Below are 19774 nucleotides of genomic sequence, written 5' to 3' on the forward strand. Positions count from 1 at the left end.
AACTGGGCTCTGGCTCCCAGCTGCTGTTGACTTTCTTGAACTACTAGATCATAAATCCCATCCACAGGTATGCAGCATGTCTGCAGCTATGTTGTCTGATTATGGAGGAACAAACATAGCTGAGGAAATTACAGTGGTCTATTCAGAGAAACAGCCCCAGAAGAACCCCCTTGAACCCCTCACCCAGTTCAGCTGGGACCACTGACTCCCTCTGAGATAAGCTGGGGGCAGCAGGGATAGTGTTCATGGCAGTATAGTTCAGATTCCTGTAGACAAGTGCTGACTTGTCTGCAAAGAGGCAGCAGAAGAGGAAAAAGCATGTGTGGGCTCTTTCCAGATCCAGATGAGAGACCAATGGTGGAGACCACGACAAGGGTCCAGAGTAGCTGCAGTGCAGCAAGCCACGGGTTAAGTCAAGTCATCATCTCCTGCTGTTCCATGGGCATGTGTTCCACCCTCTGAGAGGGGCCATAGCACCGACAGAAGGCTGGCTGTTGAAAATGAAATCGCCTGGCCCCCTGCACACTCTGACTAAATGCTAAAAGTCGCTGCAAGCTCTATATCATGTCCACTTGCTGTGTGAGGCAGAGAATGGCCAGCACACCATAGCACCTGCTGGCGGGGATTCCTCTCAGTGGTGGGGAGAACCCACCGCACTTACTCTCAGAGGAAAAGGCCCTAATGGTTGGGATGAAGACAGTAATGCTGCAGGAGAACCTCATCTGCATTCAACATCTGAATAATTTTATTGAAAAATTACTGCAGGGCAAAATAAACCTTTACGCATGCCTTCACATCTGCCTACTTTGGTGGGTTCTCAGAAACTGCAGGCAAGAATAGGTCACCATCTGCATTAATTTTCAAACTGCTTTAATTTATACTGTTCTTAGAATGAAAAGGGGGTTTCACATTTCCCAGGAATCACTCTACATTTAGTTCTCTTAATATCCAATGAGGCAATTGGAATGGAGATTGGCATTTTATGTTCCAGAGTAATCAACTGAGAGGTCACCTCTTTGAAAACCAGTCAGCATGTCTTTCCCAGCACTTGGCATGTAACATTCCCATTCCGCAGGGGTGTTCTCAACAGAGCCCACAGGCAGGCTAGCCCAAAGCAAAGCATGGCTTCCTCCTGCTACAGGGGTCAGGGGGATCAGCTAATGTGTTTGCTTTTCACAAATGTAGACTACACTGTTACAAATTTTATCTAGGTATTGCCTAATGACTGGACCTGGGGTTAACATGAATAAATAGCCACATAGCAACAAATGTGTGCAAAAAAGGGATGTTTTCATGAGAGCAACTAAAAGAACAATGGGTTTGTCTATGCTTGGACCATAACGGGCAGAAAAGAGCTGAGCCCCCAAAAGAGTCAGATGGCCCTTAGCTTCTTTCTGTACCTCCTCATTCTCCTCGTCTTCAGAATGCAGTTATTGTGCCGCTCAGTCCACAGAGTGGAAGATAACTTCCCAGATCTTCCAGGATTACACGTCAACATCCTCCTAAGTAAAGCATCTGCTTCTCTCACAGACTATGCCAGGAGAGAACACTTACAGGAATAGCTGGGGTCCAATAAGTTATGTGGGATAAGGGCAGGGGGAAAACAATGTTACATGATATAAAAATTCTATACAGAAAGTCCCAAGAGAGGGTGGCAGTGGTGAGCAGGGTGCCTTATGACCCCGAAGGCATGTACTGCATGGCACCACGGGCATGCAAGGTGTTGGCATATTCCTTGGAAGCTCCATGTACTCATGCTGAACACCACTAGGATCCAGGAGGGAAATGCCGAAAGATGGAAACAGGCCTCTGGAAACACTGTGAGCCTCTGCCCCTAGACCTCAGGGGAAAAGGGAAGGGAGCCTTTTTTACAACATTTACTCCTCCAAAACAAAACCATAGTCCGTTTTGCAGATGAGAATGCTGAGGCTCAGTGGCTAGCCCAAGTCACCTAGCTAGTAACCAGCAGAGCAAACCTCAGACTCATGTCCATCTCCAAAAGCCTTTCCATGCTCCACTCATTCCTCTTTGTGTTGCTTCCCAGACTTGCCAGGGCTTAAAGTGTCCCTGTTCAACTCAATAGCCTGAGTTGGAGACAACCCAAAAGATGTCAGCCCTCGGTGGGCAGAACACCAATTCAGCCAGTCCTGTGAGGACGCAGCACAGGCTCCCCTGCCTCCCCACCCCGACTCTGCAGACACCCACCCCAGCCGCTCTGGCTCCAGCATTCTGGTTATCTCCCCCTAGGTGGTATGCAATTCAACTACTATCAATGCCATTTTCCTGTTTTGTTTTGTTTTTTGTTTTTGTTTTTGTTTTCACAGTTCGTTGCTCATCCTAACTGTCAGCAGCAATTGCTTACCATGTGGTATGAAAATCTCTCAGGCTTACGGCAACAGTCTATCGCTGTGAAATTCCTGGCTGTCTTTGGAGTCTCCATAGGCCTCCCTTTTCTCGCCATAGCCTATTGGATTGCTCCGTGCAGCAAGGTACAGACTGCTTAAGGTGCATGTCGTTGGCGGTTATTTTTTCTCTCTTCTTAGCATGACCTGAAGATTATTCTGTTCAAATCAGCAGCTGAGCTCTTTACACATTCAAAGACAATAGTTCTGAGATACTTAGCAGAAGTAGAAAACCAAATGAGGACAAATCTGAAGACTTACTTTTCTTCATCATTTAAAAAGAGAGAAGAGCAATAAAATGGATAATTTTAAATGTACGAGGGATCATCTGAAAAAGAAATCAGTAATAGAGCAGAGAGAATAAAGGCACACTTCATCTTCTAATTACCCAGGGTGCTATGCATGTCCTCAAAACCCATCATGCGGTCATTACAATCATGGCTGTGGAGCAGGCAAGCTGGTCCTGAGTACTTTCTGCTTGAGAAGCCCTTTTGATGGGATATCTCATTTATCTACCTCAAGTATATGATATGTGTGTGCTTCATGAAGTCTGTTCAGACATGAAAAATATGTGCTGGGCTACAATGAATACAGCTCCCAGTGGGTGCTGCAGACCCACCATGACACCCTCCTACTTCCTCCGGCTTCCTTGATAGAGTTTGGGCCCATAAGAACAGCTAGTCTGGTCATAAGGAAAGAAGACAACTTAAAAAAAAAAAAGAAAAAAAAACATGACTGGGTTCTTTTTCCAAAGGGGAATGTCAAGTTCACACTGGTGACTGGATAAATGGATCCTACAGGTGCATGGCCCTGCTGCCTTCTCCACCGTCCGTCCCCACAACCCAGCCAAAGCTACAGAGCATGCCAGCACTCCAGATTCAGTCAAGAGTCAGGGCCTAAAAGAAGTATCGCAATATATTTCAAGAGTTAAAGATTGCCACTAAAGGTTCCAAAGCTGTATTCACCTAGTGACACATTAAAAAAAAAAAAGGAATTAATCTTAGATAATCAATGCTCAGTAGAGAAAATATGACTTCAGGGGGACTCATCCCACAAAGAATTTAATCACTAATGAGGTTAACATAAGAGTCACCAGTGAAAATGACCCTCTTGTCAACTCCACTTAGAGAGAACTGATGCCAGAATGACAGGCCCGTGACTTCGGCACAGCTGCAGTGGCTCTCACACCAGACAGGCAATGAGCCGGCTGCCTCAGAGCAAGTGAGAGGGCACGAAGGGAGGTCAGGGCTTGAACTCTTTCGTTTGTTAAATAGAATTAAAAATGAAAGGCCTAATTATAAATATTCACAGTACTCATTTGTTAAGATCTTTGTTTCTAGAAGAGTCTATCATGCCATGGACCTTTGAATCAGAATTTCTCAAATGCACAAGGGCAATTTAAAACCCTCACAAAACCAATGTGATCAAACCATAGATTTATTTTTGTGCCAAAAAAAGGTTAAAATCCATGCATACTTTTTCCATAGCATGAACTTTTGGAAAACACTCGGGCATGCTGCTGAAGGCAGGTTTATTGGTTGGTTGGCTGGTTGACAATGCTGCCAATTTTCACTTTTGCTGTGAAGCTGAGTGTCACAGCTTCCAGGAACCTGGGGCTAGCCAGCAGCGGCAAAGCGGCGTGCCTCTGCCTGCCTGATGGCGCAGAGACAGGATACCAGCTGCTGAAGAAGACTTTGTAGTTTTCTGAGATGCCTAGAAAAGAATCTTGGCAAACATGCAGACATGTGGTTGCAGGGAGGAAACTGTGGAACGTGTTGGCCCCCATAGATGAATTCAGGAAGATAGCACCAGCGGGAGCCTTGAGACAGACAGCAGCTTTCTGAGTCTTCTGAAACATTCACAAGGAAGTGATTGCTGGACACTTTGGCCTACAACTGGTACTTCCTTCCCCTCTGTTCAGATGCGTAATCAGCATTTGGTGTACTCAGAACTTCTAGGAAAATTAAAAATATAAGGTTGCTCCAAATAAATATTATCTGATCACTGAAATACCTGTAACCCCCATGCACTTCCTAGATTTCAGTGCAAGAGGGGACACGAGGGGCTGATGGCCAGATCTCAGTCTAGCAGAAGATGGCTGCTGAGGGACCCTGCTCACTCAGGTGAAGGAGTCTCATTGAAGTGCTTGCCAAACTTGCTCCAAGGCGGCCAAAGTACACACAGCCCATATGTTTTTGACTTTCATTTCACCAATTAGAAAAAAATCACTTCAGCTTAGGAGTGATTCTGCTGGGGTTTACAAAGACACCCCATCTGCCATGTGACAGAAGCAGCTCTTTACATGAGCTTGTACTGCCAAGCATCCCACATCCTCCCAAGAGCTGGACAGAAAAATCTACTAATGGCCTGAGATCCCGCCTCCCAAGGAGTCATTGCCTTGTATCTTTCTATATCTGCGATGCCAACAACAACAGAATCAATGCCATTCTATGGATCCCACGTTCTAATATTCAACTTCCCTCTAAGGAATCAGACTTCAATATTATTTTATAAATGTATTTGTAAAACATCTCTCTCTGCCAAACTTTATCAACTGGCTAATGCCTATCAATATCTAGCAAATGTTACAATTTGTTTCCAATTGAATGGTATATTTACATCCTAATAACTGGTGTCCTAATTTAGAAACTATTTCAAACATCAAAACAACTTGATTAGCCTGCTAAAATGATCTCATCACCCCGCTCATATTGAGCTCCTAAGGTTGTCAATCCTACTATTACATACCCTTAGACTTCTAGAGGGTTGATAAGACAGTTCAATCAACAGTAACAAAGTCAAGAGGATCCAAAAAAGTTCAGCTTACTAACATGTTAGCTGCGGGGGTAGCTAAGTCATAGATGTATACATATGGTGATAAATAAAGGCTTGCAGAATGAGAGAGGTATGTTGGGGGCCAAGAAAAAAAACCAGGATTTTGTCTGTCATTTTCCAATGTCATCACTGACAGGGTCACAGGAAGGCATCTCGCTGGGACGACAATGAATTCATATTTATGTGGCTGCAAGTTAGGGCTTTCCACAGAGTTCTTTAGCTTCTCAATAAAGGTTCAGCTGCCAAAAGGCTCTCCTTTAAAATATATATATATACATTAATTCTTATTTTAAAGACAGAGTTAGAGAAAGAACATAAGAGAGACAGAGAGACAAAAATTTTACATTCACTGGTTCAGTCCCCACATGGCTGCAATGGCCAGAACTGGGCTAGTCTGAAGCCAGGAGCCAGGAGTTTCCTCCAGGTTCCACAAGGTGCAGGAGTCTAACCTCTTGGGCTATTTTCTGCTGCCCTCCCAGGTACATCAGCAGGGAGCTGGATCAGAAGTAGAGCAACTGGGACTCAAACTGGTGCCCACATGAGATAATGGCACCATAAACAGAGGCTTAACCTACTGTGCCATGGCACAAGTCCATCACAAAGGGACTTTTTGGATAATTAGGTTGTTTGCCATCCTCTGCTATTCCATCAAGATGCACAACTTAAACTACTTACCTATTAAAATCTCAGAGCTAAAAGAGTAACAGCCACCCTTTGGGGGTTCAACCAGCAGCTCTACAGCAGGCAGATCTAGGCTGAAGTAAGTGCCATGCAACATGGAAGAAACACATACACTGTAATTCTAAATGGGCGACAGAAGATGCTGACTTCCTTTATTACCTGTTAGGCTTCACTGTGCAATTATCCTTAAAATTAGTCCTGGCAGTCAAGCAAGGAGAAGCAGAAACAATTTTAGAGTCCTAACTGATATTGTTGCAGCACACAATCTACCAGTCCTTACCACGACCTAATTCTTGCCTGGAGAAATATCAAAGTGTTAGTCATTTCCTCTTCTCCATCCTCCCAAACATGAGCACCTAGTAAGGACCAAGAGAGAAAGAGCAGCTTTTAAAGCCAAACAATGTAAAATAGGGTTAATGTAGCCAGGCGGTCCAGGGGCCAAGTAAGAGAAGGCAGGTCCTCCTAGACCAGTTTCTCCCAACACTTTCTCTATCAGAAAGCTGCACTGGAAAAGGAAGGAAGGGAGAGAGGGAGGGAGGGAGGGAGAAGGGAGGGAAAGAAAGAAACAAAGAAAAAAAGAAAGAAGAAAGGAAGGAAGGAAAGAAAGAAAAGAAAAGAAAAGGGAAAGAGAAAAAGAAGATTCCATATAATTCTGGGAGCGTTCTCATGGATGGAAATTCTGTAGCAGGACCCAGAGCACGGATGCCCCTCTAACACCAGTGCTTCTGCCCCTGGGTCCAAAACGAATGCCAGCACCTGTCCCTTTGCTGGAATTAATTTCATCCCCCTTGACAAAAGATCAAGACACAACAGGATAAAGAAACCCACAGAAAACCCGTGCAGCTGAAATTTAAATCAAGTCTCTGATCCAGAGATCTACCTTTGGGCACTACCCTGGCATGCGCGCGCGCACACACACACACACACATCTATATTCATATCACATCTATGTTACAACCTTCAACTCCTAATGTAAACACCTTAGCTCACTTAGCTGGATGACCTTGGAATGTACCTGAATCAGATCTTGAGAATTGTCAGGACTTTCATAGAAAGAAGTCAAAACTACCATGTGACAAACCATGCCCATTCCTTTTCTTTCCTTTTGAGCCCAACTTTGTAAATTTTACTATCATCCAATACCTATTAAGCCCCCAGGACAGAGTGTGGGTTCACACTGTTATTAAGAACACCCACATTAGTGATACCTAGTAGAGTTCTACTTTAAACGTTCCAAGAATTGGGGACAGTGGGATAGGGGACTTATTGAGAAATACATCACTTTAATCAGGATCTCTCTAACATTTTGAGAACCACTCAATTTTAAAAGTGGCCACACTTCTTCACTGAAGGCTTGATCCCAAGTTTGCCTGCATTCAGTTTTATAACTTGTGAACTCAGCCCCTGCCTGACACCACTGGCAAACAGTGAGTGTAACATTTCAGACGGGCACTCGGTAGTACAGGCCTAGGAAGGGATGCAGGAAACGTTATGCTTCACCACAGCTCCAGCCATGTCCCTAGCTTGTGAGGCCACCAGGTCTGTCAGTGCTTACGTCTGTCATTCTGGGCGAGGCCCAGCGGCATGAGACACAGGGTCGTGCAGACCAACAAAAGCAGATGCCCTCCACCCCACCAAGTGTCCGGGGATCAAGTCATCTGAGGCTAACTTAGTTGCTTTCATGCTCGAGTATTTCCCAGGGTAGCCAAATGGTACCCAAAAAGCTGGAGGTGAGCCAGAGACTTGGGTTCTGAAAGCTTGCATTTCCTAAAATGGTCTCAACTCACAGGCTCCTGGTGACGCCTGGCCTTCCGTGGGGCCTGCGCTTCAGGCTCTCCAGGCACAGCGGTCAGCATGCTCCTCTCCTGAAGCTCTGCTGCCTCTCTTCATGCCTAGAGCCGTCACTTGACCCATCCTGAATCACTCTGCAGCTCAGAGCTGCTGGCAAATACTAGCTGACTTTTCTCCTTTCTTTTGACTCATCTGGCAACTTTATAAAAGGAGATGTTTTCCCCAAGAGCAATTTGCTTCAAAAATAATCTTTGAGAGTAAAGTAGGGAACATCACAAAAAAAAAAGAAAAAAGAAAAGAAAGAAAGAAAGAAAAAAGAGAGAGAAGCACTGAAATGTCTGGAGCTCATCAGACCCATATCAAAGTGCAAAATGCTGCCACTTATGGCGGCGGGGGGGCGACGGGGGGCTTCCCTCTCCTTAGCTCACTTTCACCCCCTGAGACCCCGATGAAGTGAGGAGCTGAGTCCACGCTAAACAACCACAGGGCATTACCTATACCTTTCCATCAGAATTTTCAGTAAACATAATCATGTTTCTTGACTAATCCTGTACAGGAAGCTAACAACTTAAAACAGGTAACAAAGAAATACTCCATTCTTCAAACCAAGTCTTCTGGGCAATCCCGGCCCCTCGAGGGACAGGTGCAGGTAGATCCCAGGATTCAGATGCTTCACCCAGGTGACAAGATGGAGAGGGGCACGCTACACTCCCAACCAGGTGGACCCGGAAAACACCATACAGATGCAGATAAAGGATCAGGATGCCCCCACAACAGTTGTGTCTGTGTCAGCGTTCCTGGGGACTCTTCTGGACACACAGACTGGTCCCCTACTTTCCCCTGCTCTCCTCCCTGAAGTCCATGTTCTGTCATGTCCCTTTACCACCTCAGGTCAGTGGGTGACAACATGTTCCACAATGACTGAGAATGTCTCCAGCACAACCCTGATGTATTCCAAGGTCCTGCCTGGGAAACGGGGCACCAGGACAGCACTATTAGCATGTTGAAAACTTCAGAGCTCATAAATTCTAAATATAAGGAAGAGATCATGGAAATGCTAATGACCTGAGTGGATCAGTTTACACTGTATGTGTGTGCTGAGAAATTACATTAAGCCCCATGAAGATGTTTCAGTATTACACGTGAATCTTAAAACTTTAAAATAACTAAAATGTTGAAAAATTCAAATTAGCTATTTGACATACAACTCAAAATGAGACATACAAAGCCCCCCACTTTTTAAACTAATTTTATGTGAGATATATTATCTGGCCTCACATTTAACCTCTGTATTCTGAGATTAGCACCTTTGATTCATGGTAAAAAAAAAAAAAAAACACCAATTCTACAGTCCCTGTTTTTATAAATAAAAAAGTTGGGCATTGTATAGAAGCCTTATCAGTAACACATCTGTGAGTCTATGATTGTCACAGATAAATACCCATGTACGCCAATACTGCCCAATACTTTTAATGTCACGACCTGAGGCTCAGCTTTCTAAAACAACAACCAAAAAAAACAAGTTTAAAACTACTTTTCCTATTTCAATACAGGGATTGTAGCCATCAGAAACATAATAAATCATGTTATACTAATCACTTAAATAATTAAAGTGGTGACCACCATACCAAGGCACATTAAAATCAGATTAATAAATGTTCTGTTGGACAGTCACAATGAGGGGGACTTCACCTAAAGGAACTCCTGTCATTACCCCCTATCGAGCCAACAACCCCTCTGCCAGATGACATTTCCCCCAACGAATCCTGGATGAAGAAGGATGCGAACGTCCATTAACCAGCTGGTAGTTCTCATGGAACATCTACCCTGAAGAAGGAGCCGAACTTTTAAAATGTTCCCCCCTTTCCTTGTGTCTTATCAATTCATCTGAGTGGGAGGGAAGGCTTGACACCTAGGTGGGGAGGACGTCAATGGCAGGGAAGAGACTCCTGGGGGTCAGCAAGGACACCTGTGCAGCACTGGGCTGCGGGACACCCTGACCAGAGGGCACAGGAGCCATACTGACTGCCTCCGAGGGCAGTTCCTGGCTGTTGCCCATCTGTCTAGAACAAACAACACACAGCTCACCTGTGCCCTAGGCCACAAGGAAAATCTCAATAAATCTTAGAATAGTGTCTAGTAGCTATGTTCTGTAAATAGGCTGCAAATAAAATTAGAACCTGTGAAAGCAGGAAAAAAAAATATTTCATCCTATAGGTCTGGAAGCCAAATAAGCCCTGAGTTAAAAATAAAGAGAGATACTATTAAATACTTAGAACGCACCTACCTACAGCAGTATCCAGCAGCAAAGGAACCGCACTTACAAAGACACAAGAAAGACCAAACATCTAACCAAAAGGCCCAACCAAGTTGAGGGAAGAGCACAGCCATCTCCTCAGTGCACTTTTTAAAGCTGGGAAGTTTTTTCACATAGACTGTTTTTCCCTGATTTGAAAGGCACACAATTCATATCCATGTGGCCGGGGGCTCTTTGTGCAAGCAGACTTGATGTGATGGCAACTCAGTGTATTCTGTTCAGTTCTCTTAGCCCCTCCCAGCATGTCCTCTAAACAGGAAAAAAGTGAAATCAGTAGAAAAAAATAGCACTTTCCACACACATGTAAGGGAGAATTGTTGTCCGTGTTCGGTTAGCGCTGTCTGTCTTAGACAGGGGATGCTCCAGTTAGGCTGCGGTAAACTCAGCATTATAGAGACGTGCAGTCACCAGGAGTCGCCAGTTTAACTCATCTCCCACGCATTTTGTTTCCAGCTAGGACGAACCCTGAGGAGCCCTTTCATGAAGTTTGTAGCCCATGCAGTTTCTTTTACAATCTTCTTGGGATTGTTGGTTGTGAATGCTTCAGACCGATTTGAAGGCATTAAAACGCTGCCAAATGAAACCTTCACGGACTACCCGAAACAGATCTTCCGTGTGAAAACCACACAGTTCTCCTGGACGGAAATGCTCATTATGAAATGGGTGCTGGGTAAGCAAGCCTTGCTTTGATTCTCTCCTCCCCTAACTCTGACAGGATAGGACAGTGCTGCGCTCTGACTTCAGACTGCCCCTCTCTTCTCAAGAGCACTGTGGGCAGACAAAACAGTGAGTGACAAAGGTCAGGTCGTTGGTTTTACAGGTGCTGCTGTAAAAGATATACTGACTGGCACAGAAACTCCAATTTTGAAAGAAAATGTTTGAGAAAAATATTTCATTAAATGTTTTTCCATTATACAAAACTGGAAATAAACCATACAGTGGTTTTGCATGGAAAATATGTTAGTTTAGTTATTTAAATGCAGTCTCCTAAAAGCCTTGGGACATGCATGCTGCTGAGATCTGCCACTGAACTGTCCAGCAAATTGTCCCAGTGTCCTTGCTGATCAGTTAAGAATGGCTACCTCTCTCTTACCCAGTTTGTAAGAACTAGTACTAGTGGGAATAAGCAAAATTAAATAAAACCGGCAATGGCTAAAATTGAAGAGGGGAAAGCGTGCCAAATATTTGCACTAAAAACTATAAAATTTGTTGGCAAAAGAATGATCAGTGTTGGTAGAACCAAACGAAATATTATAAAACTCATGATCAGTGAAACTACAAACAACTAAAACCTACCAATAATTTGTAATGTATACATCAAATTTTTTTATTTGATGGGAATCTTTTTAATAAAACCATAGATTTTTTAAATGAAAATTTCAACTGCACAAAACAAGGATGTGACCAATTAACTCAACTGACTTAATGGTTTTCACCCCAAATTTTGCTTTCCTGACAAACATTCCATACAAACATCAAGCCCAAAAATACCCCATGTTGGAATGCTCGTGCTATCAGTCCACAAGATCACAAATGAATAAATACTTTAAGAGGTAATACCACACAGACTGCTAAGTGAAGTTTCAGAGTGCTAATTTTTACTATGCTGAGTGGAACCACGAGAGCACATGATTTATGAGCAGGCTGAGAACACCTGCGAGACTGTCTCTGTGCTGAACAGGCAGAGAGAGGCCATGGACGGTTTAATCAAGGAGCAGAGGAAGGATAGCGTAGCCGAGGGCAGGTTCACGAAGACTAGAACTGACCAGCAAGCCAGCAGTTCAAGTCTCTTACAGGAGAGTCATGGGCACTAAAGTACAGAAGGAACACACAGAAACCTGTTCCAGAATGAGTTCTGCAGCCTAACTTTCTTAGTTCAGAGCCCTCAGTTCTTCCTAGGATATCTGCCACAGTTCCAGAGTTGGTCTGTTGTAAGCACTTTCACAGCAGGCATGTAAAAAAGAAAAAAAAAAAAAACCCTCACACACTGGATTTATAAATTAAAGTTTCAAATACAAATGGCACCAGTGACCATTCTTCCTTTCACTCTGGGGCCCCAGGAAAGTGATGCAACCCTCCTTGGTCTTCACTTGGAGCAAGCAGGGCTGCCCCAGGTTAATGGCTCCTGACTAACCACGATGCTTCATCCCCTGTCCTCAGTATCAGATATCACCCCAGGGCATGGGATGCATCTTGAGCCAGAGCAATAAAACTGGGCACACTTGGTTCCAGCTTCCATCCACCTAGGAGCAGCCTGGTTCTCCAGGATGCCAAATCAGAAATAGTATGCAAGGACAAACTTCTCGTTCAGTGATCTCCTTGCTAAGTTTCAGAAGCTCAGTATCATTTATAATATCAAGTCTTTATGACAATGCCAAAATCAACAGAAGAGCATATGGAACCTACGAACCCATCCCTCATCTTCAACAAGAAGCACGTCATGGCTGGCCTGGGTTTCATCTGTTCATCTCCCAGTTCCTTCTCCTTAATCTGAACTACTGCGAGGTAAACACGAGAAATCATAAAGCTGGATATGTAAGCACTGTTGTGCAAGTTACTAAAAGTTCTCTTTTTCTAATCTTTTCTGTGTGCTTCCTGTTCAGCGTTCTTGGTAGTGTCTGTGATTTTAATCCCAAGCAGAGAATTTTTTTCATGGAAGATACTATCTAGTTAAATCTGAGATCTTATTTTCTTTCTAGCTCCCATCTGCTTCTTCATCATGTTTGTATTCCTTAAACCACTGGACACACGTGTATTTATATTAACTCCTTCAAGGGTCCATCATCTCTGTCATCGCTGAGTTGGTTTCTCTTGCCTCATCTTTCTGCTGGTTATGGTCAATGTTTCTGCTCCTTGACATTTTCTGACTGAATGATGGGCACTTTCTATGGAGCATCTCGACTCTGTTGTCTTCCTGGGAAGAGCGCTCTGCACTGACAGACTGTCGGCATTATTTTCAGAGCAAACTTTTTTTAGAGTACCTCTGGGGAAACTCTGCCATGCGATTATTTATCTTTGTCCCATGCACTGCTGGCGTCTCCGCCATCAACTCTGTGCGGGCAGAGCTCAGATTGTTCAGTCTTACTGCTCTCTGGCTGTTCAGGCAATCTCACCCTATGTGTGCATGCCAGCAAACATTCAAAAGATCTCCTAATTAAATTTCTGGAGTCTTTTTGCTGTTGTCACTGGGAGTGAGCTGTGTAGTTTTTGTTTGCTTGTTTGCTTTTGCATTATGCCTTTCTCCCTGGAGCTGTGCCACATCACCTCTAACCATCTCCACTTTCCTGAACTTATTCTCTGTCTCTTCAACTCAGTAAGAAAGCCTGATATGCTTCCAGGCTCCCTCTCGTGCACTACAGACCACACGGTTTAGGAATAACAGGCCTTTGCTGCCTGCTCCCCACGTTTTTGCTTTTTTCTTTGTTTGTTTGCTTGCTTGTCACTCTATCATGGCTGGTAACAGAAATCAGGAAACTTTAGCTAAAGCAAAACCAGATAAACATTGTCAAACACAACAGAAAACTAGTGTTTTAAATATTTAGTCGGTAATTAAATCTCTTTCATTGATAGGCTGAAAAAATAGCCACATGATTTGTTTCCTTTCCTCGGCTCTCTGGTCAGATTTTACCTTATCAAAATAGTTAGGCGGTGAAACACACTCTCTTATTTGCTGCCTCTGGTAACACGAGTGACTCCAGGCAGACAGAACATGTGCCAAGGCCCAGATGCAGGAGCAAGCCGGACATTTCCAAGACATAGTGAAGAGAGCTGTATGGCCAGAGGAGCTGAGTAAGAAGTGGAGGTCGAAAGGAGATCAGAGAGGTGGCCTTCACAGAATTTACAGTGAGAAAACAACATCATATCATTTCAGTTCTTCAAGAGTCACTGACTTTTGTCTAGAAAAACAATTATTACAGGACAAAAGCAGAAGCAAGGACACCAATTAGGGGACCTCTGCAATAATTCATACAGGAAATGATTGGTCTGAAGAAGTGGTTAGGTGGTAATTACAGTCTGAAGGCAAAAAAACAGTTAAATTTACTATTCAATTATTAGAAGCAGAGCAGCCAAGGACAACGTGAAGTGCTTCAGCTTGAGTCATGGTACCTAGAAAGTCATTCAGGATGGGAAAATGTGGAGAGCAGCTCTGAAGAGGGAGATGAGATCAAAGTGAAGACTTCAATTTGAAATCAATACATATTAGACACTCAAGTGGAAATGTCAAGTTAACAATGGATATGCAACTCTGAAATTTAGAGGAAAGATTTGGGCTGAAGATACTAAACAGCACTTTTATGAAAATAAAAAGTTGATGAAAACACGTATTATTTTTTAAAAGTATGGAATTTTAAAACTTTCTGCACCAAAACAAATTCATTTTTAATTTCATTTATCAAAAACTTTCTCAAATTCCATCATAAACTTTGGCATACTGGTATGTGTAAAACAAATTATATGAGATGACCATGACTGAAAATGTGGACAGACGAATTGATAACCAAGCCCTAGGGTACAATAATGCTCAAGTACAGAAAGATTAAGTAACCAGCAAAAGAGACTGGGGCAGGAAGAAGGCCAATGCTGCTGATGCACAAGCCAATCCAAGTAACTCTATCAGGCACCAGGGAGTGATCACGTATGTGGAATGCTGCTGTTTGCAGCACCGTGAGGCCGACACCTGAGTGGGTGACAGCGAGGAGATCCATGCAAGCAGAAGATGTGGCCTTATCAGAAAGATGGACACTTTATCACTGACAGAAGGGAAGGTGGAATTGAAAGACCAGGGAACTTGGGAGCACGCAGAAATTCTTGAAAATTTCTATTTTCTCATATTTTTGGTCACTAAATATGCTCCCATTTTTAAGCACATAATGTACACATACACACACATGTGTGTCTGTGTGTCATTCATGTTAAATATTTATTTTATATTTTCATATATTATCTATATCTCACAGGTACTGTAGCAGGTACTAAGGAGGAAGGTATCTAAAACTAACATCTTCTTATCTTAAATACCTCCTTATTACTAAAACAATAATAATCTTGGAGAAAAACACCTGAGTCTTGTGTTCATGCAGAGAAGGTTCTCTGTGCTGACATACCCCCCATCCTGCACCTGATCCACTGTGCTCAGGCATGAGGAGCTGATGTTGCATCAGACACCTGTGCCAGGGATGTGGACTCCCAGACACCAGGAAGGCCTTGTATCATCTAGAAACATAAATGCTTAACTCTTTTCTCCCAGGACATACTACACATACAACTGCAGTATGCTGGACACTCGGTTGTATAAATGCCCAAAGCCTTACTCCCACTCTATCAGCACCCTCTCTGCGGCTGACAGGAGCCTCTAGACCTTTGCCAGCTCAGTCTGCTCCTCTCTCAGACGAAGGGCCTGGCAACTGAGGTGCCTGGCCTCGCCAGTCACTCTGCTTCCACCCCTCCCACCCCCACGCCTCAGTCTCTTCTCAACGCAGGAGCCAGAGGGATCCACTCTGAACAGAACCCCAACTTGTCACTCTCTCCTCAAAACTCTTAGGGACTTGCCAGCTCCAGTCTAAGATATCTCAACCACAGGCACAGGAGCAGGGGGGGTAAGAAGAGAGAGAGGTGGGAAGGAAACCCAGGACAACACAGCATCCAGGAGGCAAAGGAACATGGATTTTTCTGGCAGGAATTACTCTCCTACCAACAGTGGAGAGGGTGCCTTCCTCCCCACAACCACCCCAGCAGATGTGGTTAGCAGATTTCCATATGTAGGCCAATTTCACTGGAGTTAGGCGGAACCTCAGTGTGGTTTTTATTTGTATTTACCTGATAGTTTGGAAGCCTGAGCATTTTTTCCTAAGTCTGTTGGCCATTTGAATTTGTTCTTTTGAAAAATGTCTGCTCATTTCCTTTGCCCATTTCTTCACAGGGTTGTTTGTTTTACTGTCCTTTTCTGAAGCTCTTTGTATATCCTGGATATCAGTTTCCTAACAGTTGGGTGGTGTGCAAGGATTCTCTCCCACTCTGTCAGCTGCTTCTTCGGTTTGCTGATCGTTTCGCTCGCTGTGTAGGAGCGTCTTAGTTTGACATGGTTCCATTTGTTTATTTTGTCTTTGACTGCCTTGTGATTGGTGACTTCTTAGAAAAGACTGTTGCTTCTTAAACAGATACCTCCTTATTGGAAATTCAGTTGGTGGTCGGAGGTATAAATGCCTAACACAGTAGAAAAATGCATTTTAAAACCTGGGATAAGATGAAAGAGCTTGGGACCGAATACCCAGGCCTGACCGTGTCCCTTCCTCTTCAGTGGCTTTGCCTCTGAATCCATGCTCACATCTGCTAAATGTGAGAGCTCAGCTGCTCCCTCACCCACACCACTCAAGATTGTAAAACATCTGAGACTCAAGCCAAGCCTTAGCTCCAGAATCACACATTCAGGTTGGGCCAGGAGTAAAGTTCTAAAATCTGGAGGGGAGTGGGGGATTCCTTCCTAATGCACTCTCATAACGATGTCTTCACTGACTTAGCTGATTCCCAGGTAAACTCTACCACCAACTTGCCAAAGCTCCTCCCAGCAACTAAGATGTGTCTGTGTCCTGTTCATCAGGGTGAGCCCCAGCTCCCTGAGCATGAGCTAAAGTAGAAGCTGCCCAGTGTCCCCCCGGCCTTCACTGGTCTCACCTGCAGACATGCCCCAACCCCACTCCTTCACCCTGAACACCGTACCAGGAAGGGCCCGCTCTCCCTCACTCCCATGGCCACCATTTGGAATAGCCTGCCAGTTCCTCACCATTCCCCTCCCTGACTCTTGGCTCATCACTCCAAGTGTCACCTCTTCCATGAATCCACCCCTTCACTGAGTCAAGAGATCTATGGCACACCCAGTACTCTGCTGAGCCCCATAACCACAAAGATGGCCCTCTAACCCCTGCAGCTCCACAGTCCCCTGGGCACTGTTCATGACAGCAGCTGCCACCCTCCAGCACTGCCCTGGATGGGCGCACCTGTGTGCAGCACTAGACTATGCTTGCTGGGAAAGCAGCCATTGTCTTGGTTGCTATGACCCGAGAGAGGTGCCTGGCAGAGAGGTAAACCCAACCACATCACCTAGGCACATGAATGAGTACCTGATCAGTGAAAGTACACTTGTGCCTTTCAGAGGAAATGGGAGAAGGCGTAACAGTGGACAGCAAGGATCCAGGACTGCTGGTGTGATTTGGAACAACTCATAGTCCACCTTCATATACGATTCTTCATCTGCAAACTGGGTTCACTGCAGTCACTATTTCTCAGACTAATACACAAAGTGCTTAGCACAGGGCCTGGCACCCAAGGTACTCAACAATTGCTGTGTGTTACAACCAGCGAGGAGGAGGAGGAAAGCCTTGCTGGGCAGATTCTAAATAGATTACTATCTTGAACCTTGAACACACCTGACGCTAGGTTTGTCCCCAAGGTTCTGCCACTGTGGCAGGGTGGGTTTGGATGTTATAATCCTTGTGGTCTGGTAGCTTCTGAGCCTATTTTACCACCTGAGTTCACCAGACAGCCATGTCCAGGACCAAAGGGAAGAAGCTTGCCTGAGGAAGCCAAGACGCAGACCCAGGGGGCTGAGACAGTGCAGAGGAAGCCCCAGGAGCCATGACCGTGGGTGTACAGGCCTTCACACTGGAGTTTCTCAGGACTTTGATGGGGCACCCTGCTTAAGCGGCCTGACTCAGTAACAGGAAGAACCACCTTTTGAACTGGGAGGCTCTGGCTCTCCAAGGTGCAGGCCTCAGCACCTGCTGACAGCAAGCAATTTACTTTTTCAGCAACTTTCCAAAGGGGTCCTGGGCCAGGTCCCCTCCTCAATTATCAGTGACCTTGCTCTCTGAGCAACAAGCAGCCTTGAATGAAGGAATCAGCCTTGAATGAAGGAGTGGCAGGTGCCCAGCCTCCTTGTCCCTGAGCCCCGGAGCTCTAAACAACTTCCCTGATGCTGGAGACAAAAACCGGAGCAGCCCAGCGTGGACAGAAGATGCTGAACCACCCTTGGAACCCTGGAAGCAAGGGGCCTCATTTCACTCACTGAAGTGTCTAATTTCACACATTTCTTTTTTCATTAAGCATTCCTGCTGCTCAAGCCCTTGGGCCCTTGTTATTTTACTTATGGCCTTGGAATAATTTAAATTAGTCTGGGTAAGTTCATATTTAAATTGAGGAAGACTGGTACAAGCATTTGACCATGGAGGAAGAGATTTGCAATGCCCAATGAACCAGCCACTGTATCGGTCAGAAAAGTCAGTTTTCTGTAAATAGTTTGCATTTAAAATTCATACAGCTTTCTGTGTTTGAAGTCACCCCCACAACCTCATTTCATTCCTTCCCTAAGTATAAAATCCGAGTTCCATCCACAAAGCAAGAGACTTACCCAAAGCCGCACAGCCAGGAGTCAGTGGCCAAGCTAGAACTTGAACCCACAGTTCCCTACCCTCAATGCGACAGTGTGTGGCTCTCCTCCTGCCTGGCTACAAGGCAGTTCTACGACAGCAGCAATTTTAATTCTGAGGGAGAGGAAATGTTTTTTTCCCGGCATGAAATGGTTTTTCTAATAACACTTTTAAAATGCCAATTTGAACAGGCACACACGAAAGTACATTTTAGCAGCAAGGAAATTATTATTTCACTGAATTATCCCACAAATTCTGACAGGGCAGGCTTAAGAAGGGGCTCTGTTAAGAAAAGGGTCGGGGTGGGTGGGGAGAGGGGAGGGTGTGGCAGAGTGTCTTGCAAACCAACCTGTGGTATTCTTTAATATTTCCTGCAGTAATCTTTAATATTTCCTGCCTTGGAGGCTGCAATTTGACAGAAAAATGCTTCTCTTCATCAAACCACCATGACACTTCTCTAAATAGCTGCTCTAAATTACTCTTCTCCTAAGAAAACCATTCCAATTCCTTTCAGTGGGTGGGCCAATTTCACTAGGAAAAACAAACAAACAAACAGGGATGGGGGGAGGAGAGGAGTCCTCAGTGTGGACTGGTCCTGTTCCAGCTGCCGAGGAGCCACACGTGGCTACAGCACTGGACCACGCAGGTCAGGAAGGACACAGGCCCGGCACACACACCTAGCCACTCACAGAGCCGGCTGGGACAAGCCGAGGCATGTGGTCTGTCATCTAGCCGGGAAGACATTTACCCTTAAAAGACGATTAAATAACCAAAGGGGAAGAAAAACAGTCAATAATCCCAAACTAACCATCTCTGACAAAGTCACGGAGATACAGGCAAGAGCGCCCCATTCGGGAGTCAGGCGAACGGAGCCCTCCGAAAAGCTGTTTTTCTTACTGGGGCTTCTCCAATTTCCTTTAACTCCTAACTGAATGATTCCTTAAAACATGCCAGTTAAAAATTGTTTTAAATGTTGGGGAGGGGTCGGGGGAATCCCAGAGCCTATAAAAGTGTGTCATAAAATGAAATAAAATAAATAAATAAAAATGAAAGCCACACATACAAATCTGCCAATCTAAAAAAAAAAAAAAAAAAAAAAAGGCATTCAAGGAGTCTTCAAAAAGCCCAGGGAAAATGTGTATTATTTTTTTAAAGGCAACGCATGAGTTTCAAACGTTTTGCAGTAAATTCACCTTTTAGCTCCAGGTCCCGCGAGCCTTGCCGGACGCCAGGAGCCCCCGCTGCCTCGGGGAGAGAGGGGCCTGTGAGGGCGGAGAGGCCGAAGGGGCGTCCGCCCTGTCAGGGCCGCCCTGGGCCTCGGCCGA

The 19774-nt window shown here is 44.7% G+C and overlaps 1 protein-coding gene across 1 annotated transcript in view; it reads left to right on the top strand.

Moving 5' to 3' along the window:
* The window catches only part of TRPC7 (transient receptor potential cation channel subfamily C member 7), a 109093-nt gene that overhangs the window by 66392 nt on the left and 22927 nt on the right, over positions 1 to 19774 (top strand). Inside the window, exons 4-5 of the mRNA XM_040975600.1 lie at positions 2325 to 2489; positions 10480 to 10696. Of these exons, the coding sequence (XP_040831534.1) occupies positions 2325 to 2489; positions 10480 to 10696 (382 nt within the window). The remainder of the gene's footprint in view (positions 1 to 2324; positions 2490 to 10479; positions 10697 to 19774) is intronic.

This window comes from Ochotona curzoniae, unplaced genomic scaffold (assembly GCF_017591425.1).
Source record: "Ochotona curzoniae isolate NIBS_2020 unplaced genomic scaffold, NIBS_Ocur_1.0 contig_1, whole genome shotgun sequence".
NCBI classification, from domain to species: Eukaryota; Metazoa; Chordata; class Mammalia; order Lagomorpha; family Ochotonidae; genus Ochotona; species Ochotona curzoniae.